Below are 23,260 nucleotides of genomic sequence, written 5' to 3'. Positions count from 1 at the left end.
TTGCACGGAAAGGGCGATCACTTGTTGAGGTAGATAGGTGGAAAACGACAGAGTTCAGAACTTTTCTCCTGTACACTGGTCCAGTGGCACTGAAAGACCATCTGCCGAATGTTCTATACCACAATTTTATGCTTCTGCATGTAGCCATTAGAATTTTATGCTGCCCCTCACTGTGCCTCCAGTACTGTGATTTTGCTGAAAAGTTACTGATCACATTTGTTGAGCATTTTCAATCTGTTTATGGTAATTACGTTGTGTATAACATACACGGGCTGACACATCTTGCCAATGATGCAAGGCAGTTTGGTGCGCTGCATAATTTCTCAGCTTTCCCATTTGAGAACTTCCTCTACACAATTAAAAAAAATGATTAGGACCCCTACCCAGCCCCTTCAACAGATCATCAGGAGATTGTCAGAAAAAGCAAGTTTTCAAGGATGGTTTTTACCAGGAACATAAGAATGGGCCTCTTCCATACAATGTGACGCAATTTACACAATATAAGCAATATATTAATGGTGGAACTTTGATTAGTTTATCAGAGGGAGACAACTACATTCTGTTCAATGGAGACATTCATATAGTTAAAAATATTTTAAAAGACAAGGAAGTATCACATTTAGTCTGTCTTAAATTCCAAAACAAATCATCTTTTTTTACCTACCCCATTGATTCATCAAGTCTTAATATATCCTTTGTGAAACAACCCGGGCAGTCATTGACTATTGTCCCTCTTCAGACTGTTACAAAAGTCATTCTTTTACAATATAAGGATGGGTTTGTGGCATATCCTTTACTGCATACTGCTTAAGTATGTTTATTATTTATTATTGTATATAGTTTGTAACACTAGCTATGTTTGTTTGTTTGTTTGTTTTATACTGTAGATGTATTCAATTGTTGTTTTCACAGAAAAAAATGAGACAGAGGTTATACCAAGTGACTGGCTGAGCATCGATGAAGAATGGGAAGAATATATAACTGAATGGGTGGCTGAGTATGGTAAGTTATTGAGGAAGTTCCACAATGTGAAGAAATATAGAGAAATAACTATTCAAATCTATTGCTCAAAATTAAACATGCTCCTTGTGAGTCATACCTATAAGCAGTTATTTTCAAATGTTCAGATAATAGGCTTAACAATGTTGTTTGTTTCTATATTTAGATTCCTATGAAAAAGCCCGAAGGAAGCTCGTGAAGTTCTGCAAAGGCAATGGTTTGGAGTCAACAGACGAGGACAGTGTGCGGAAAAGAGTGTATGTTTTCTCTGTTCTCAGTTCTCCTTTTATAGCCTGACTGTGTTAGGCTTATTTGCAACTAGTGTTCACTGCACCTTTAAACAATTGATTACACTTAATCTTCATCAAAATATGTTGGATTCAGGTCTACATCAGCCCCTCCATCTGCAGCCTCAGGAAGACCTCCAGTTCAGGCCTCAACAAGTAGGCTCCACACAGGTAAACAGCACAGATGAAAACATGACATGTAAAGAAAACATACAGTGGTCAAGACTTTGGAATATTGTGTACTGATTCTGTTTCTCACTGTTCCATATGCAGAGACAGGAAAGACCAAAAAAGAAATTCTGCAATAATGGAGCCAAAAGCCAGACCTTGCCAGCCATACCACCATTTCCATTTCCACCATCAACACCAGAGACAGTCCCAGATCTAAGACAAGATGGTACATAGAACTATTCCAAATATTTTATAATAGTTTACTTGGAGCTTTTAGTAATGACCTTTTTAGTCTATAAAAGGGATTAGAAACTCTTCAACAACTTCTTAACAATTAGCCTTAATATCTAATGTGCTTTGATTTACAACCACAATTAAGATCATAAAAAAAAGAACTTGGGACATCATGTAAAATGCAAAATAAAAACAGAATGTAATAATTCAAATTGAGTATGCAAAACAGTAGACACATGTTATATAAAGTTATATACTTTGTCTGTTTCAGAAAGAGAACTCCGACTCTTTCAGATGCTAGAGGAGATAAAAGGCCAAGTCAGACAAAATTCTCTTCTGCTTCAGGCAATTTTGAGAAGAGAGAGTGTCACTGAAGTCAGCAGTTTTCCAGATTTTGAGTTTCCTTTACAAAATATTAATGATATAAAAAAAATGGAGGACCGGCTTTCTGACAAGGAAACACGACGCTCTCTGCTAAGTTCTGTTTATGTTGTGTATGTAAACCTACTCTAGTTATTAGTAGTTCTCATAATCAATAAATATCATAAATAAGCCAATAAATCCATGAATAAATAGGAATACATACATAAATAGAATAAATAGTTTTTAACTAGTGTTGTTAAAAGGATTGTATGTGAGTGATTCATCCGTTTCTTGGATACCGATAGTTTGATCTTCCTCCTTCACTCTTATTTCAATTCTTTCAATAAACTCAACTGTCTGAGTTATCCTAAATACTTCTTGAAATCACCTCTTGAACTCAACTCTACTACAGAATCACTAATGCCTTAGGGTCCTAGTAGTGAAGCTTTGGAGGCACTAATTGTGAGCTTTCTTGCTATGCCACTTTTCTTCTGTTATGGGAGTGTATGGTAGCCCATAGCACTGTGTAGTGCTTGTAGTTATGTTCCACCTTTTGACAAGCTTAATCATGTATGCACAACCATTTTATTTTATAGGTAAAACATCTCATGAGTTTGGGTGGGACAACAACAAAAGATATAATATACAGGATCATGCGTGAAACAATCAGCAATGATTTAGAGAAAAAGTTTAACTGGATGGGCAGGGGGCAGAAAAGTCCTTTCTCTGTGTTGAACCTGGCAAAGGTCATCATAGGTAGGCCTACAGCTCTTTTACAATTTCATTCAATGTTTATTCTACACACATTCTGATTGGGTAGCCTGCTGTACACATCCAGTATGTTATCTACCCTACACAACAAAACTTCACGTCATGTTCTAAATCAGTGGTTTTTAAACTGATTTTAAGAGTAAAATATTATCCTTCACTCTCCATTCAATTCCCCCAAATTCCCCACGCAGATGCTGCCAAAAAACAAGGTGCCACCTTAATGGAGGCAGAAGAAAAGATAAAAACATGGCTGAAATACAGCGGTGACCGAAATGGAGGAAGAAAAAGGAGATCAGAAAAGGGTACAGATTTCAACAACCAATCAAAAAATATTTCTAATTGCCTGTATGTCTGTATTGCTGACTTTTATCATCACAGTTGTGAAATAGTAAGTAGTTAACTTGAATTTCTTTCCTCAATTTAGAGAGGCAGACGCATCCCCCATCACATCCTCCATCTGACATCAGCAGTGAATCCGAGGTGTCTGAAATATCTGACATTGTAAGTTTTTTAGTCATTAGTGCATAGTCCTAAGTTGTTTTACCTTTTTGTCTCATCTTTTTATCTAATGCTCGAAATGAATAACTTCAAGCACTTGGAAATAAGTGACCTGAAGGCATTAACATCATTTGTACATAATTAAGAGAATGTTATAAAATAGGCCTCCATAAATTGTACATTGGCACCAGTTAATAAGATGATTGCTTGATTACACTTGGGAGACAACATTATAATATTACACATTTCGTAATCTCTTGTTAGACAAATTATCTGTATAATCTTCCTAATGCAGTGAAGTCTTATTTGAGCAAGCAAAACAAAATAATTTCTAAAAGTAACTAAAAGTAATTTCTGTTATTTTATAGGAGCAGAACTGATTGATGACCCATCAACCCTTGAGGATCTCACCACATAAATGTTTATTATTAAATCAATATGTATTATTAAATGTATTTATTTTAACCCTTAATCTCGTGTTGGTATTATATCACTATTAAGATGACAAGTTCAGGGCAGATTGGTAAAATCATTGTGATCAAGTAAGTAATATCTGTACTAACCATAAAGGCGGCCAAAATATCAAGATGAGTGTTCTGCTGAAATAAGCAGTCATCTTAAAGTTAGAACGTTGACATAGTGTTGGTAAGGTGTAATTTTTGGGGTATGTATGCTATTTAAGTTGGCATATGGTTGAGTTGGGGTTGGCAAAAGGTTGGCAGTTGGTCTATGAAATGGTTGGCCCAACGTTAGAAAGGTAGGTTTCGGGTTGGCATAGCGTTGGTAAGGTGTATTTTGGGTTGGCTGGGTAGGCTTTTTAAGTTGGCATATGGTTGGGTTAGGGTTGGCCAAAGGTCTGCTGATGGTCTAATTAAATGGTTGGGCCAACGTTGGGCCACCGGACAAAATGACGTTGGGCCACCGTCAGCAGCCAACGTTGGGCCAACACAACCACTGACCTTGGGCCAACGTTGGCCCAACGTCAGAATGCTACCTAACCTAGATTTGAGGGAGCTGCAGCTGTTAGCATCAGCACGGTCATATTAACACAGCAGGGCACACTAGCCCAGTGATGAAGGATCGTGTAAAATCCCCATCCCCAGGCCACAGTCTGAATCTCAAGCTCTTTAGCCTAGCATCTTAATGCTGTTCACAGCACGGTGAATGACAAACGATGACAAAATGCTGTTCATGTTTGTGAGTTCATAGCCTGGTTACTTATCGAAGGACTTACATGTCACGTTTTATATTTTATTATGATCACTCGCATTACCATGGGGTTACTAAAGGCCTAATGCTACGGTTAACTTAGAATGCCCACCATTACACTGGAGATGTTTAAAAATGTTTAAACTTTTTTTATTCTCCTGTGACGATAGGCTAGGCTTGGCTAGGTAATTCACTCATTAGCTCAGATCAGTGACTACCAGAGGAAACGCGGGGTAGAAAACTCAAACAACTAATGTTAGACTAGCTGTGTTACAGTTTCTCGTTGCAAAATCAAAATTTCACAGGAGCTCCATGCGCTTTTGTAGGCTACACGCAGTCTCAAAAACACTGTTTACAGCTTTTCGAGTCACTGTACGAGGTCATTTATTTTGTATAGCGATAATTTAGATACACTTATGGGGTGGGTGCAATTGCGTTTTCTAAAGAATCTCCTGTCTTGATTTTGTACAAAAAATTAATATTAAGTGACACATACGTAAAAGGACGGAAAAAAGGTCACCTTATATAGCAGGCTAAGATATAAGGTCTGGAATTTAATTTAATATTGTTGTAATGGTAGGATAACTACATAGTTTACACAATAATTACACTGTGTTTTGTATATTGTATATTGTATATCAATGCATTTATTGACTGTCAATTACCCAAAATCGTGGCTCTGTCTATCATTGAACAGTAGCCTATTTAATGCATTCTAATCCATTGTCAATCACTATTTGAAGTTTACATGAACCACGTGACCTTTTTGACCTTTCCGAATTTTGAACACCCATTGTCGCAACTCTACCTTTATATGGCTCTGGGAGTCACTGTATGGAAGTAGGCTAAGTAAATAAGATAAAGTTAGGATATGCCCGCTTGACAACAGCAGAGATAACTGGCCTTTGGCCATAGAGTGTCCCAGTGACTTCCGTTTTACTTCCGCTACAATGGACCTATCTTTCAAAAAAATATGAACGGGAGTTAATGGAGAGATAACAATTATTTTTTGGTCCAAATTGAATTGTGCCACGAATTTCACATATGATGTGTGTGAATTTAAAAGATAATTTTTCACGTCAAGAAAGTACTGTTGTTCGATAGATTAACGATAAGATTAGCTGTTATATGCTAGTTAACGGTTGCATCTTGCTGCCTACAATATCACTTAACAGTATCTAATGTACAGTCTATGGACGAATACAACTTACCTGATGTGTTTAATCCTCTGACTCATGGTATTTTCATCGGCAAGGAAAGCCCAATTAAGACCTGTTGCTGGTATGCTTGTACAATCTAGTGTGGCTGTGAATGAGCTAACGTCACTAGCGCGACTGATGGGTTTGTAGTCGTGGGAATTACGATCTTTCACAATGTTGTAATTCAGTAGTTACGAAACAAACTGCAAATGTCTTTACATGAAAATTTGTCTTTAAAATTGACAAACATCATATGGGTAATTCAAGGCACAAGTCAACCAGGACCAGAAAATAATTTATTTTTCGCCATAGACTGGCGTTCAAAATTTTTTGAAAGATAGGTTCCATGGAGGCAAATGGAAGTGGCGTCACTGGGACACTCTATAGCATTCAACCATCCATTTAGAACGACTGGCCTTCATAGCAACCAAGGATCTTAGCTGTGATTCATGTAGCTACAGTATGCATACAATGTGATGCAAAGTATAGAAAGGTGATGAAATATACAGAGACAGGTCAAGAAATATAGTGCAATCTAGACAGTAGTATACAGTTGATTTACAGAAGGTGGTTTAGAGTAATATGAATTAAATATAAATATGTGCAGTGTATTAGCAGTTATCTCATACAATAAGTAGAATAATGTATGTAGTAGTAACATTATAATAGTAGAAATAATAATATAGATATATGCAGTGTATTAACAGAATATAATAAAACAGAATGAATATGGATATTCAATATGACAAATATATAACAGATATGTACATAACATACAGCTATGTGCAGTGTGGAAACAGTGTCATTGTAGTGCAGAAACAACATTATAAGAGTAGTAAGAATAAGTTTATGTGCAGGATGAATAGTATAAAGATCAGTGGAATAACTATGTATAAATGTAATTACAGTAGGCCTATGTACATTTGTAAATAAATAGAAAATTATGGGTGAGAGGGATAAATTAATTTTATTTAATTGTAAAAGTAAATTGCATTCAATTAAATTGCAATTAAAAATCTTTCCAGTAGGCTTTAATGTCACGCAAAAAGTACAACCAAAGCTGAGCTTGATCAACTAGAACGTCTAAAGAACTTGAGTGTAGTTTTTTGCTGGGTCCCAGGCCATGTTGGTCTGAGGGGAAATGAGAAAGCGGACAGTGCTGCTAAGCAAGCCCCCTAAATGAAGAAGTCACAGAATGTCAAATCCCTGCCCCGGACCTTAAACCTATACTGAACTCTTACATCTCAGATAAGTGGCAATCTGAATGGGATTAATGTACCAACAACAAGCAAGGAATGTGAATTTTGGCACATTTTCATGATCCACTGGATCGTTATGGGCCACACAAAATACGGTGTTGCTAAAATTACTCCTATTGTGGCTATTAGAGACATGTGTTCATGAATATCCAGCTACAGTGGGCAGTGCCTCGACTTGGCCAGCTTCACTCGCGGTCCGCGCGTGGGATCACTCGGTATCACGCGACTTTAATTTGTATTTTTCCAGTGAGACGCTGCAACAACCCAAACAACCGGTAGATGGCTCAAGTGAGAAGGGTGTCTCGTAAAAAGAAATGGAGCCTGGAAAACCCTACACAGACTTCACTACAGACTTTAGCAGACTGGTTTAGAAATAATTGAATAGCCAGAAATATGCCTGCCCTGCCCTAATAAAGAAATATTTGGTTAACTGCGAGTGAATCCCGTTTGCAGCTGTAAAAGAAACGCAGGACAAATTAAACATTCTGGTTTTCTCCGAGTGCAACGATGATAGACAGGCATCATTTGGACAAAATATAGAGCATATTAACCTCCGTTGCTCAGCCAAATGCCTTCCTGTTACGTCCTGTTATCACGGAGTTACAGGCGATAAACGATTTTTGATGGTCACAAGTTTACTTCATTATTATTTTGATTATTAAAGAGTGTTTTTCATTTAAAGGTTTGACTTCGTGCTTATTCAGTAGAACATTTAGTGCTCTCCCCAATCCCAGACGTTCACATTGCATGTTTGTTTGTAATGGATGCAACCGCGAGATAGGCTATGCGTTTGACAGCAATGAGTGGTTAACAGACATGAACCAAGACATATAGCCCAGCAGCAATCTAGGGACTGTTCGTTATTTATTGAAGGGGCCACCGGAGGAATTTTGAGTGCTTCAGTTGCAAGTTGCATGACCCTCTCTTTCCTGCTAGAAATTGTTCAATTGCGCCACAGCCACACACTGTGATAACGTTCTTAAATCAATCTTTCCCGTGAGCTTGCATGCTACCAGTCCTTCCTTTTCAAATGTGTTGCGCCTGTTTGCACAATTTCACAAATAATCATATGTGATTAATAATATGACAAATAATCCCTGTGCACGGGGACCGAAACAATGCATGCCAACTTTTTCCGTGTTTATCACGTATTTTAACTTTCCCCCTCTGTCTTGCCGTTTTAATGTTTTCCCGTAGAATATCCCATATTTTAATACTCTCATAACAGCCCTGCCATCGGGCCTGTCTCTGTGTTGCCCTGTTGCTACCCCTTGCCCTTACAACGAAACAGATGTCTTCAAATCATCGTTTTCCTTGCTTGAAGGCGAACTTAGAGTGATGTTAACCTATTTAAGTTTAACGGCGTGATTGTCGTGAGAGCACGCTTCATTGGCACTTGCATGTTCGGCCTTATGTCTACGTGCGCACCTGAGGCTACTTAGCTACAAGAGAAAAAATTTCCCCTGTTTGTATGTTCACTGCAAGTTGGCCTACTATAACTTACCAACTCTGCACTGTAGACCCTAACTGGCTATTTATATTTTTCTGTGAAATAAGCAAATGAAGGGTTCAGATGCAAAAGCCTCTAAATGCCACCTATGTCAAAAATGAGATAAAGATGGTGAGGGGATGCTCTCCACACATACGCTAATCAAATAATTTAAATTCTAAACCCACTAAATACCACTCTCTTCCTGGTCTGAAATATCGATTTATAGGCAAAAACCTATAGGAGCCTGAATTTAAATGCTCATTTAAAAGAAAAGTGGTCAGACGGATTTAGAGGGTTTTGCATCTGAACTCTTCAAATGTATTTGTTCAACTTTATGAAGCAGAATTACGCATAGGCTACTTGGAACAATACATTTGACAAAGGACAGATGTATGTTGCTAGTGACAAAATATTAACTTTCAGTGTTTTACGATGTCTTTGTCATGGGGAAGTGTTTTTCCCCATGCATTTATTCTAGGTTACTGTCAGTGACTGCCCCGTGAGAGAAGCGGGTTCTGTGTTTCGTTCATGTCAGTGACTGACGCGAGAGAAGCGGGGTCCGTGTTGTGTTGCGTTGCGTTAATTTATTTTCATTGGGCATACTGTGCCGTGCCGTCCACAGCTCTTCAGTTCTGACAAAGCCAAAATTACTCCTTTTGAAACAATGAGTGCAGGAAGCGCGTTTGTATGGTTAATTGCTTGACGGGGGGGATCCCAAGCAGCTTTCAGCCATACGGCTACTTTGAGAACATTTCAATTCACCCGACACTAATATTCAAAATGTTGAAAACTATTTCGGCATAGCCTATAAAGCAGTTTAATTAAATGGAATGTTAGTTGTAAACAAACGAGCTACTTGGTGAGGCTTGGCCTCACAGATGCGCTCGTGCCTTAGATGGCAGGAAAAATCTTCACGATAGGCCACCCGATTCACATTGGCTGGGGGGAAGGGGGGGCATCAGACATTTGTGCCCAGTTAATCCGTCCCTGCCCCCAACAAATCACACCTTCCCACCTCTGACAGCTTAAAAGAAGTCAAGAGGACTCCTTACTCACAGACCTATTCACAAACCTGCGGCATTTTGCCGTGTTTTGAAATCCTATGCAGCTACATGAGCAATTTTGCATTGTAGGTATAACTAACATGCAATAACGCCGCCAACAACAACCAAAACTAGGCTAATCATTGTCAACATGTAAATTAAATGTAAATTATTGTGAATCAAATTAAAATGTTCTCTTTTGCAAACGTAGGCATAGTAACAGAATAATTTAATAATATTACAAAGATAGGCTACGGATTGATGTAGTAGCCTATGTTTCATTAGGCTACTAGGCTATTTGTTTTGCCTTGATTCATTTAGGCTAGGCCTTTTTATTCAGGGGCCGTATTCACAAAGAATTTTAAGGCTAAAAGTAGCTCCTATATATAATAGTTGAATAGAGCTTTTGAGGTATTGCCACTGCTCCAACACTGAAAGACACTGTTAGAATGCTTGGATCAAGCCAGGTTCAGCATAGCGTATGTCACTGTCTGCTCACGTTGGTGACCGGACCAGGGCAAGCACACTTTCGCAGTTCCCGCCGGAAATGCAGTCTAGTTAAACCAGTTCTTCTAAGAAAAGAAAAGAAAAACCCAAAACAAAAATCTCCAGAATTCCTTTGCAAAATATCTCTTACAATCAAAGGTTTCTCTTCATCTTCTAGCTGACGGATTAACTGCTGTCTCTCATTATTATATCAAGTAGGCTACATTCTTCAATAGCATGATCTATGGTATCCTGTGTGTTACATACACTACACCTTCATCATTCTTGAAATGATGTTCTCCTCCTGTGTATTTCTGCAAGTACTTCTACTCACCCCCACTCTTTCTTGGATATTAGGCCTATATAGTTTCCTACCAGTCTGACCATTATTCCACAATACTTGCCACTTCTCCTTTATCTTTCCTTTTGATTGATTTCACTTCAGCTTTACTATACTTAATGCTTCAATTTATAAACTCCATTTCTGTTGCCTTTTTTCATGTAAAATCCATTAGAAGAATGGTCTATTTTTTCAAACGTATCCTACAGGCCACTAACACGCCAGGTGTAGCTACTTCCATTGATTAGGCCTATTGGAAGCTACTGTAATTGTTGCAGAAGACGCAACGCAAAACGGAATGCTTTAGTTACGTGCCTGGTGTAGCTTAGCCCTACACTCATAAGAATCTGTATGAACACACTACCCAGAGATTTAGCTTGTTGGACCTATAATCTTCTAACCTAAGCGTTAAACCACAAATAATATTGGCAACAATATCTTATGCTCAACTAAGTATGGGTATTGTTCTAGTCTAAACAGGGAAAACCAAATCCCCTATCACTAGAGCTCAGGTATTTATACTTCAGTCTAATTTATGTCGTCTTGTCATTATTACATTGGCCGTAGGCCTACAATGATGTTTTGTTTGATTACTTGCTGTTTACTTAGTGTTTTGTATGTCTTCCAGAGCACATCTTCATGTCGGGCTACACAGCTTTCTAGCCTACATTAGGTCATCACGTTAGAAGCAAAGGTTTGTGATCTAACTTTTATTTCAATTTCTGTTGTGCTAGTTAGTTTCTAGAAGTATTTTTCTAGTAGGCTAATACAGGTTCTTATGTGCTCGTCAATGTTTGGAAAAGTCACTTAAGTAGCCTACAGTAACGAAGTATTTGTACTTTGTTACATTCCACCACTGATTTTGGGACGTACTATAAAAGTAATAACTCTATAATATCCTATAGCCGCTATAGTTTTTCTATAGTAGTCTTATAGTACCTCTATAGTATGTCCCAAAATACTATAAGATTCCTATAGTACTTTTTCCTAAGGGTCATACACGGAAAACAACTTGAGTAGGCTAACCTTTGCCAATGCAGGCTATCAAAGCCATAGTTCTCATTGCCGGAGAAGTCTCCTTGCAGCACACATTCTCTGCTTCTGTTGGCATTCTGGTGCAATTCCAGCAAAATATAGCTAGGTAGGTGTGTTTGCATTTAGATATTTATATATATTGGGCTATGACCAAGTGGTTTTTCAATGATGGTATTGTGTAGTGATGGGGACGAGACTGCCTATGCCGAGTCCAAAACAAGACCGAGTCTTTGAAGGGTCGAGACAGTCCGTTGGTTTTTTAAATACAGTCGAGTCCGAGTCGAGACCAAGACCATAAAAACATGTCAGTTTTCATATTCATGATTTAATATCATCCCAGTTAATAATCGACAGTTAGGCCCAGGCTTGGAATTTTACCATTTTAGGGGCAAGGCCACTTGGCCTTCAGTTGGGTAGTGGGGCACAAAGGCCACATGTCAGGGCACCAAGGCCAAAGTTAAGGGCTATAGGCTATAAAAATAATCAAAGTTGTATTTGGCCTATTCACAGCAGTAGACCTGCATGACTGTACGAAACATTACAAAAACATGAAACATTACATAGAACTGTAAATCATCTGATCATCTAATATTTAGATGTCTAGGCTATATTTAATATTTATATTTATTTTATATTTGGCCTGTTATGGAATTATGTATTGAACAATTTAAGCACAGCTCAGCTTTAAGAAACTCAAATAGCCTAGATGCATGCTTAGCTTTTTTTGATCATTAAGGCTCCTTTCACAAACTCTTACTCAGCTGTATATCCTCCGATTTTAATATTTACCTAGATCTTGGCAATCTTTGTAACATTTATTTTGTATTTGGCCTGTTATGAAGTCATGTAGAACGATTTAAACACATTTTGAAACCTAAAGACCAAAGTTGGAGACATGAATGTAGACCTTGCTGCAAATTACATTTTTAATTTAACCGGAATACTCTGGAACGTAGATGGGTGTGTGCTTCTCTTCCTGCAGTCTCCTGTAGTCCACTATCAGCTCATTGGTTTTGCTGACGTTAAGCAGCAGGCTGTCCTGGCACCAAGATGTCAGGGTTGCCACCTCTGCTCTATAAGCAGACTCATCATCACTCGTGATGCAGCCAATTATGGTGGTGTCATCAGCAAACTTAATGATGGTGTGAGTTGCTATACAGTAGGGATGTGCCAAGCGAGGCTTTTGAAACAGTGACGATTCTTACAGCCAAACTGGTTTAATGCTTCAGAGCATTTAACACTCTACTGCAGATCTCCATCTGGTGGTCAGTAAAAAATCCTACATCAGCATCATCCCGATGTTTTGTATGGCTGTATAATTTCAAGATACATAGCAGCATTATGTCATTTTATTGACATAAATTTGTCGAGTTTTCATTGCATTGTTTGCTTGGCTATTCTTAATTTCTAATTTTATTCAATTAGGTCTGCACCTTATGGATAAAATATACTAAGTGAAAAAAATAATGCAAATGAATTAAAGTGTTCCTGACTATGCAACATTATATACATAAATTGTTTAGAAGCAGAAATTCACAAATACTCAAATATACATGTTTTATGTCATATTTTTTTATTTGCTCTGCTGTGCTGGGGCTTAACCGGCTTCTTTTTTTTACTGATCACATCCCCAACTTTGGAAAAAAATGCGTTCATATGGAACAGATGTGCCAGTAAGAGCCAGATATTTACTGGCCAGAGCATAAAGCTGTGGATACACAGCTTCATGGGCTTGCCAGTATTTTAGAGGGTCCTCTGTTCGAAGGAGGTAAGCATTATTGAGATACCTCTGTAGTGTCATTTACATTGCAACTCTGGGTATTCTGGGTCTCACTGACCCGGCTGTCCAAGAGCTCCCAAAGGTTCCCTGAAGAAGCTGGATTCTGGCTTCCCTGAGATGTTGATGGCTCTGCTTGAGATGTAGACTAATATGTATATAGACTGGTTGACCGGACAGTCACCCGTCAATAGCCGTTCAGCTTCACGGGCATTGATTGCAAAACACAAGGGTCTTGAAGCTGGGCCATATCTGTGTATTATTTGAAATTGTAGGCTATGGTATGTTTATTTTTTCTTCACACAGGATGTTAGTGTGCCGTGGGACATTTTAAGTGTCAAAAGTGTGCCGTGGCACAAAAATAGTTGAAAAACACTGCCTTAGAATTCAGCAGCTGGGTTGGTTGCCAGGCCTGTTTTTTCAGCCAATTTGTGCTGAATCATCCTGATCATTGGAATAATCTTTGAAGCTCACACCCTCTTTTCCTCAGAGAGCTCTGCTGTGGCATATTTAAAGTGTGCCAGCTCTTCCAGGCTTTGCAAGATGATCTCAAATTTAACACTTGTAAGTGGCATGATGTCACTAGACAGGTTGGCCAAGGCAGCACCAACAGGCTCTCGGAGGTTGATGAGTCGTTGCAGCATTTCATGGGGTTTCAACTTCCTGCACAAGCTTCAGGGGCTGCCTACCCATGCTTTCTTGTGCAAGGATAAGTTTATCACTGGCCTTTGCACTACTTCTAAAATATGTCACCACTCTCCTTGCTCTGATAGGAATATCTGTCAATACCTCATGTTCCTCAACTGCCTTCTTGACAATAAGGTTGAGAGTATGGGCAAAGAAAAGATGGCGTAGCCTAGGGTTGCCACCTGTCCAGGATTTTCATGGTCTGTCCAGGAAAATAAAAATAAAAATCCTGGACACTGAATGTCCCGGATTTTTGTACATGATGCGCAAAATGTGTATTTCAGTTTAATTGAAGCGTGCCTACGTCCATAAACGTATGCACAGCCTTATTGGCTCTACAAAAATGACGTGCCATAACATGGGTGGTGGTGGTGGGGGCACGCACCGTGGAGGTTCATTAGAAATGGTAAGGTGGAGACGGAGAGTGTGTGGGACAAGGACAGACAGAGAAAGGAAAGTTTATTCAACATAAGCAAAAAAGCAGAACCTAATTATGTATTCCCCCTTTTTTCTCAATACTGCCCCCAGGTGTCCACAACTAAAAACTGTTGAAAATATAACAAAATAATAAAGGTCTGCTATTAAATAAAGCAATTAACTAAACAAATAACTAGAAATTGTCATTCTTACTAATTTTAGCTATACAATTGTTGCTTAGAATGATGGTTTTTATCTTAGGTTAGATGTGCGAAAGGCGCCGTTGCTTACAAACAAAAAGGTTGATTGGATGGTCAAAATGTCCAGGATTTTTGTCAGACACAGGTGGCAACCCTAGCGTAGCCCCTGCTTTTCAGTGGCTGATACCATGTTGGCCGCATTGTCAGTCACAATAGTAGTCACTAATCCAGTGAGGCCCCAGTGAGTAATGAGGTGTGACAAAGCTCTCACTCTTTGATGTAGTCAGAGGTGTGGGCTTTTGGAAATTTTGCTACTCCTAGAAGAACTGAACCCAGATTTGTAATGGCATCTGTGTAATGGCAGGTGACTCCCAGAAAAAAGTACATAGTGAGAGATGTCCACATATCAGCAGTTAGACAGACACTCCACTGCATATTTCTCACTCATCATTGCCTTTAGAGCATGGGTCGGCAACAGGCGGCCCACGGGCCAAAGCTGGCCCGCCAGCCATATTATTTGGCCCGCCAGATTATTCTGGTAGTCCGATTTTTTTTTTTTTTAAATAATTTTATTTTACAATATCGATTTGCAAATAGCCTATTCGCCAATCAGCCCGCGGGTGCTTAAACAAATATGGAAAGGACCCTAGAACGCAATAGGATCTAGAGTAAATAGAGTAAGTCGTCCCCTGTTTAATGTTACAACAAATTCACAACTTGTTTGACAGAAAAAATGACAAGTTGATCGCTGTTAGAGAGTGTTACCCACCTAACTAGCATCTGTTTTTCAATGCTTAGTGTCATTGTAGCTTAAATTTAGCAACAGTTTACCAGCTTGTGCTCTCTCCCTCACACACACACTCACACCATGCGTAGGTTGGTTTAATGTATTGGGAGTTGGGGGCCTGTGCCCCAGCAAAGCTCTAGGTCTAGAATCGCCCCTGCCGCTCCGTCTGGTAGGCTAATGCCGTCTGATATTCTTTTCAAACAGCGACACCGTTGCATATCCAACGCCAACAGCACATCAGGTACACAGGCTTTGCATTTGTGAAACCGGGTAAGATGAACGCTAAGTTCTCTTTCCATTCCTCTTAATAGGCTACGTTCACGGTAGGCTAAAACTTCCCTTAAACTTTTTGACCAAAACATTTTCTCCCAGTTAACTCCTGTAGTTCGCTCCTCACTCTGCACACTAATATTTCTTGTAGGCAAACATTAAACATTGTCAGTGTCAGAGGGTTGGTCAACCAAGTAGGCCTATTTAAGAATAAAAGTAGCCTAAAGAGACTTTATCCAACAAAGTAATTAGGTTAAGTTTTAAGTCAGGCTCCGTGTTAAACTTTTAATTATTGTAGCCTAACTTAGGGCATTTACTATTAGCAATATTGAATGGGGAGATAAAACAAGAGTTAATCAAGACCATTTAGTTACTCATGTAGACCTTCCATGGTTTATTTGTTTACGAGTTATTTTTATCCATTCTCCTTGTAGATTCGTGTTGACTAATAGACCGGAGCTGCTTTCCTATTTAGGAGGGCATCATCAAGCTCTTTCTTCCTTCCTAAAGATACACAATACCACATTAGCAGAACCCACATTAGCAGAACCCACAAGCAGTGTTTAACCAAATGAGCTAAAGTAACATATCAGCTTTTCATATATGCCGTTCACTGTGTACTCACAGTTTGTGTTCACGGTGTACTATACAAAATATTTGGCCTACACCCCATGGAGTTCAGATTGGTAGGCTATATATAATAGCTTAATATGTTCAATCAAAACTGTTCAAACTGTTCAAAGTCTCAACTTGTGCAAGTACAGCGCAGCAGTAAATTGGCGGAGGATTGGAAAGTTGAAGAGTTGAAATTTGGAATGGAGTTGGAATATTTTGGACCTAAGACTTTTCCTACACATTTGTAGCCTACTTTCTCAAATGTAACCTGTTATGTTGACATATGTGCTAGCTTAGGATAGCCATATGTAGAAAGAATCACTTCTGCTTTGGAAAGTGTAACAATCATGAAAAAAAAAATTCAATGGGTAAATGGCAGGTGTTGTATGGTTTTGTAATGAATGTATTTGTAGTATGATGCATTCTCTCTGCGAAAATAAAGCATGTTAAGCCTACACTTAAAACACTATTGTTTCCCGGCTTTCTTGATGACACTTTTCTAGTTGTCAAACTAAGAAAACAAGGTAACAAGGTTCAGCTGGACTTGCAACGTCACTTTTTCACGTCTTTTGGACGCATTATGCACCTTCATGTATATATTGGGGTGTGATATCTAAATTACGCTTGTTTTCAGCTGCCACATTTAGCAACACACATTCATTCTTACGCTGGAATTGGAGGTCCAGAGTGTTCTATATTTATTACAGAAACTGGCAGCATTTCTCTAGATTAAATTAATGCCAACTTCCACACAATTTACATATTACATATTTCACAGGATTCACACATTAAGGCTGTCAAATTATTTAAAAAAATAATAATAATCTCATATTTTGAAATGAATTAATTGTGATTAATCGCAATTAAAACAATATTTTCCCTCTATAGAACAGCTATTCCCCAATACACCTATAATACAGAATTCAGCTATTCCCCAACAGATTAACATCCAACTTGACTTCACTGACCCCAACTAGATCGGCACGTAACTTGGGCGTTGTAATTGATGACCGACTTAACTTCTCTGAATGAGTGTAGCCTCAATTGCAAAGTCATGTCGGTTTATCCTTTACAATATCAGGAAGATCAGACCTTATCTGACACAAGATTCCACACAACTTCTTGTACAGGCCATGGTTATCTCCAAGCTGGACTATTGTAATTCACTGGCCTACTCTTTGTGACAGTATTAACAACAACAACAAAATATTAGATGGACAGAGAGTGTGTGCTTGGTGGTGATGGTGGAGTTGTGTGTGTGTGCGTGCATGTGTGTGTGCGATTGAGTGCTGAAGTGGGGAGCTCTGATGGCCACGTCAGGAATCATTAAGCAACAAACTGTCGCTGTCTAAAGCCACCAAGCTGCTGATCAGCAAGAAGATCTCCCAACATGACTTCGGACTGTTCTGTTGCTCTCCAGACTGCCAGTGAAATCTCCACGTTGGTCAGTTGTAACGTTAAAGAACTTTGTTGGCATTGCATTGGTTGTTAAGATACAGCTGTGCGCAGTTTCACGTGGGTCATTATTGCCCTTGGACATTTTCAGCCGGTTGGAAATTGGACTAATTTAACATGATTTTTCTTTTTCATTTTATTTTCTTTTTTTTACTTATTAATTTGTTTGTTGTCTGTCTTGTATGTATGTCTTGGGGTCACGGGTACGCTGGCGACTACGCCGCTCTGTCCGTCATCTTTTGTGTTTGTTGTTATTGTATTTATATATGTTGTTATTGTATTTTTTTTAAGTATATTTTTTGGGCTTTTTATGCCTTTAATTAGATAGGATAGTGGAGATTGACAGGAAGTGAGTGGGAGAGAGAGTCGGGGTGGGATCCGGAAAGGACCACGGGGTGGGAATCGAACCCGGGTCGCCAGCGTACGGTGCAGGTGCCCCAGCCAGTCGCGCCACTGCTGGGGCCATGTTTGTTATTGTCGCTCCGTCCGGTATCTATTGTCTTTTGTTATGTGTCAATGACAATGTCTTATATGTGGAGCGCTTTGGGTTGCACTCTGTGCATGTTAAATGCGCTATACAAATAAAACTGACTTGACTTGACTTATCAGAGAGAGAGAGAGAGATTTAAGTGGATAGGGGATCAGTCTAAGCCAGGAATGGGACAGCACGGCACTGTTCTAGTTCGCAGTAGCGCACACACAAGGCACCACTGTCCATCTAACTCAAATTTATGATCCAATTAGCCATTAGGAGGTTATGTTCAGTGCAGTCGCGGCGAAAATTCAGCCTTGTCATTCGCAAATCGTCTTTTGTCATTGTAAACAAAATTTTTTTTTTGGTATATACGTGTTTTGACAAACCCATTGCATATTCACTTGTAACTATACTAAACTAGGGTATTCAGTGAATTTCACTAGTTTTGACAAGATACTTTTGAAAATATCCTGAAACGTTTGGGCATATGATGAGAAAGAGGCTGGCAGCTGTAGGTTTTGCGGCTTCTATTACGTGACGTCAGCCCCCCCCACAAAAGAAGTAGATAAACAAAATGCTTTAGTTGAGTTAACAATTTTAAAACGTTATGTATTTCAAAACTGTATGACCGCCGCTCAGTCCTGTACATCCCCTCCGCGAAAATAAATAATTTTTGTCAATTTGTCTCCTACTCTTGCAACGTGTAGGCTTGTATGTGTGTGTTTGTTTGTGTCTGTGCGTGTGGATGTGTGTGTGTGTGTGCATGCGCGTGTGTGTGTGTGTGTGTGTGTGTGTGTGTGTGTGTGTGTGCGCACATTTGTGTTTATATGTGTGTATGTGTGTGTGTGTGTGTGTGTGTGTGTGTGTGTGTGTGTGTGTTTGAGAAAGGAGAGAGTGCGTATGTGAGACAGTCCTGCCTTTTAGCTCCTCTCCTCATCAGAATCAATCAAAACTCGGATTGCTGCTAAAAAGGTGAGGTCTAGAATCATTGAGGAGACATGGATAGGCTTGGTAGGTATAAGAACCATTTTGAGAGCTATGAAGTGCTATGGCAAATAAAGATGTTTCCATTGATTATTTAAAAAGCGTGACATGAGGTTTCAGGAGGGGGGCCATGAACATTATTCAAAACTTAAATCGGAGATGTAGCTGGCGTTTTGGATGGTGTGGGTCTTAATATGTGAATTTCTTTCTCTGTGTAATCACTATACAGTCTGTGTAGTCTGTACTTAAATTATACAGTGTCAAAAAGCATTTCTAGGGGGGTTTGGAGGTATGTTTCCCCAGAGAGTTTTTTTACAAATGACCCCTTAAATCATGGGTTCCCAAACTCCATCAGTGTGGGCCTCCCCTCTGAAAACAGTGACACCTCTGAAAACGCGCGGTGCTATACTATGCTATGTAATGCAATGAGTTTTCATCATATTTTTGACGTTTGGCTTTGTTGTCCATATTAGGCTCGTGCAGCGATAAAATGTGACATCTGTTAGCTATCGGAACGTCACATATTACCGTCATGTAGCTTATGTCCAACCTCTTACGTTTATGTGTCACTTATTCATTTCTATACAAACCAAGCTGTCGGATTCCTAAAGAAACGCAAGCACCCACACCATAAGTGTATCTAAATTAGCTATGTACCAAAAAATACATTTTACCGTGACTCGAAGAGCTGTAAACAGTGTTGTAAGGCTGCGTACAAATCCGCTTGGAGCTCAAGCTCCAAGCTGCAAGTTACCGTTCACTGGTAACTTGCAGCTAGCTCGGCTGGCGGCACTGTTGCTAAATTACGTTATGAAGTTTGGCACAATACATTCTCACTCAGGATAGGGATCAATAATACTTTCCACTATCCCAAAGATTTAGTATACATCTCTTATGATTTATTTCAATTTTATAATGTTGACAATTACATAATCATTGAAAAAAAAAACATAGATAGTTCTAACATGAAATAAACGTTTTTCCTTCTTTTTTGAATCAACCTTCCGCGCCTCCCCTCAAATTATTTGGCACCCCCCAGGGGAGGTGCGCCTCACAGTTTGGGAACCTCTGCCTTAAATTATTTATTTTAGTTAGCTTTGAGGGAATATAGACACATTTATAAAATAAGCCATCAATAGATTTAGGTTATCTGGATTGAAACAAGATTCTGATGATTTGGGGGTATGCTCCCCTGGAGACATTTTTTTAAAACATGACCCCTCAAATGATGTCTTCTAGTGAGTTTCGAGGGAATATGGACACATTTAGTCATACAAAATAAGCCATCAGTAGATGTAGGTTATCTGAATTGAAACTAAATTCTAATGCAGGATTGTTGCAATGATAACCATGACTGACTGTCAAAACATTTCCATCTGATTCAATAAAGACAGTCAACTAAGTAACTTCTTAGTCAAAACATTCTTTTTGGATTTATTATAATACAACAATTTAAAATGTACATAACAAGAATGTAATTATGAATCTACCACCTCACTAATAAACATGCAAACACACACAATGGTGGACAGTAACTAAGTACTGGGTATGGGTACTAATTCAATTATTTAATTCTTTGGAACGTTTTTACTTCAACCCCCACTACAATTAAAGGCCAAATATCTTTAGCAGGGATTAGAAACGGTTCAAAGAATGAAAATGAAAACCGGAAACGAACACAGTTTTTGGAAGGACATAACTGAAAACGGGAGCAAAACCAATTTCACTTGTTCCGGAGTGAAAACGTAATTTTCAATTTTAGATAACCGGTTAATAACGGTATCATTAGAGTGCATGAAAATGCACTCTATTGTTATCCGATTTATTAGAGTGCATGCACTCTATTGTTATCCGATTTCTTCTTATTAAGTATAAGTATATATACTTTTTTGATCCCTTGAGGGAAATTTGGTCTCTGCATTTAACCCATTCGGTGAATTAGTGAAACACAAACAGCACACAGTGTACACACAGTGAGGTGAAGCACACACTAATCCCGGCGCAGTGAGCTGCCTGCTAAAACGGCGGAGCTCGGGGAGCAGTGAGGGGTTAGGTGCCTTGCTCAAGGGCACTTCAGCCGCGGCCCACTGGTCGGGGCTCGAACCGGCAACCCTCCGGTTACAAGTCCAGAGTGCTAACCAGTGGGCAACGGCTGCCCTACAGTACAGTGCATGAAAATGCTAACATGAAAATGCACTGTACTGTTCTTCCTAGGCTTCTTATTACAGTGCATGAAAATGCACTGTACTGTTCTTCCTAGTCATCTTCTTCTTATTATTATTATTATAGTGCATGAAAATGCACTATACTGTTCTTCCAAGTCTTCTTATTACAGTGCATGAAAATGCACTGTACTGTTCTTCCTAGGCAACTTCTTATTATTATTCCGCTTACCACTTTTTCCGTACGCAATTTCTCTTGACCAGTTTAACTTAGAAACTTCATTCAAACTTTGTAACGTAGGTCTTCAAACAGATCGGGTTGCTATGTCTTTTCAACTTTGAAACTTTTATACTTTTTAAACTATTAAAGAAAAACTTTTTAAAAATCCCCATAGACTTAACATTGCCGATTGTGACATCATAATACGACCGTTAAGAAATTAGAATACTATGGCAGGTGTTCAGGCCACCTGGATCAACTGCCAGTCTCAGGCTTTAAGCATACAAACTGGCCCTATTAAGACTACACATCCTGTTCAACTGCTTCCTCTGCCAAAAACTGTTTCAAAATAAAAGTCCTCACTACAATATTTCACTATTAAACAATTTAACCCTTTAAACTACTGAATTTTTAAACTGTTCAGCCATTGTAACTGTTACTTGTCATCAACTATGACTCCTACCCACTGTAGTTAGTTAGCATGGTTAGCATTGCTAACATTGCTAGCATTGTTAGCATTTTTAGCAAAACTTAAAATGCTAACAATAGCATTAATTAATAGCATTAATTAGGACATGTGGGTAGTTACCACTGATAAATAGATCTGATTATATGATTGGCATTATCAAGTTCTGTATATATAATATACACAACTGTGATTTTTACTTCAAGCTTACATTGGTAAGTGTTCAATAGTGTATTCTGAGTATCATTCTGCTGTATTAAAACAAATAACGTTGATCAATATTGAATTGACAATTTATTTTTACTGACTGTCATATACTCTAAGCTAACATCTAACCAAGTAAGTGGTTTTCAAGAATACTGTAAGACTATGTAATCTGAATAATCATACTGTAAGTAATATAATGTTAACCTGCTATGCCTTCTGTTTTCATGGACAGTTACACGAATCCACGTCATTCGTTTATCGTTGCTTCAATCCTATCCACGTTATCTCCAGAGTTTGTATGATAAGTTTGTCAGTCAGTTTCAGCCTCTCCTCTAGTTCCTCTACACCCGTTGGGATTTATTACGTTTTGTTACATTTTGTTACACTTTTAGAATTGGAGAAGACAAAGGGGGCCTCTGCATGGATGTAATTGTAGAGCAGTATGATGTGCTCAATTATTTAGGCTAGCGAGTAGGCGAATGACGCCGCGAATACGGACATGCCGTTTATTATTATTGATTATCATTATTATTATTAGGAGGCCCTTCATTGCTCGAGGCCCCTGGGCTGAAGCCCAGGTAAGCCCCTGCATTAAGGCGGCAGTGCGGCCACCCCCGAAGCACACTAAGACATTTTCCTTGTAGACATACCCATGGTTACACTAGGCAGGCAACTGTGCTCTGTTCCCAGAGCATGCTTTCTCTGTCTATGATCTGCAGGCTTATAGGGCCTCCTCGATGAGGAGATTGCTAATCCGCGGATAATGTGCTGCAATTGAATGGTAGCCTATGAAACCGGATGTTTTAGTGTTATCAAATAAAGAGACATGCAATTAGGGGGTAGTGGTGTCAGCGCCAGGGTTGCCAACTCTCACGCATCTGGCGTGACACTCACGCTTTCAGCACCAATCTCACGCACACTAAAGAAATGTCACGCCAAATCCATTCTTTTTTTTGTGCAATCCGTTTTTTTTTTTTGTTGATGACTAGACTAGACCACAGCATTGTTTCTAAATGACAGGATACGAGTTTAAGGCATGTATGTCTAGACCAACAGCAGGTAGGTCTAATATCCGCCTACAACGTTCTCAGCGCAGTTTTCTCTGATTGTTGATTCGCTGACTGTTATGCTGCGATAAACGGTTCGCGAGAA

The 23,260-nt window shown here is 39.0% G+C and overlaps 1 protein-coding gene across 1 annotated transcript in view; it reads left to right on the top strand.

Annotated features, from left to right (window-relative positions):
* LOC121683928 (gastrula zinc finger protein XlCGF57.1-like) overlaps positions 1–3,795 on the top strand; it is a 59,874-nt gene extending 56,079 nt beyond the window's left edge. The window contains exons 5-13 of the mRNA XM_042063822.1: positions 913–1,002; positions 1,166–1,256; positions 1,384–1,457; positions 1,560–1,683; positions 1,963–2,185; positions 2,651–2,810; positions 3,017–3,127; positions 3,250–3,326; positions 3,692–3,795. Of these exons, the coding sequence (XP_041919756.1) occupies positions 913–1,002; positions 1,166–1,256; positions 1,384–1,457; positions 1,560–1,594 (290 nt within the window). The 3' untranslated portion in view covers positions 1,595–1,683; positions 1,963–2,185; positions 2,651–2,810; ... (1 more) ...; positions 3,250–3,326; positions 3,692–3,795. The remainder of the gene's footprint in view (positions 1–912; positions 1,003–1,165; positions 1,257–1,383; positions 1,458–1,559; positions 1,684–1,962; positions 2,186–2,650; positions 2,811–3,016; positions 3,128–3,249; positions 3,327–3,691) is intronic.
* Positions 3,796–23,260: the final 19,465 nt, after the last annotated feature.

The sequence above is a fragment of the Alosa sapidissima genome, chromosome 15 (genome assembly GCF_018492685.1).
Source record: "Alosa sapidissima isolate fAloSap1 chromosome 15, fAloSap1.pri, whole genome shotgun sequence".
Taxonomy (NCBI): domain Eukaryota; kingdom Metazoa; phylum Chordata; class Actinopteri; order Clupeiformes; family Clupeidae; genus Alosa; species Alosa sapidissima.
This window is presented reverse-complemented; position numbering and strand designations above follow the sequence as displayed.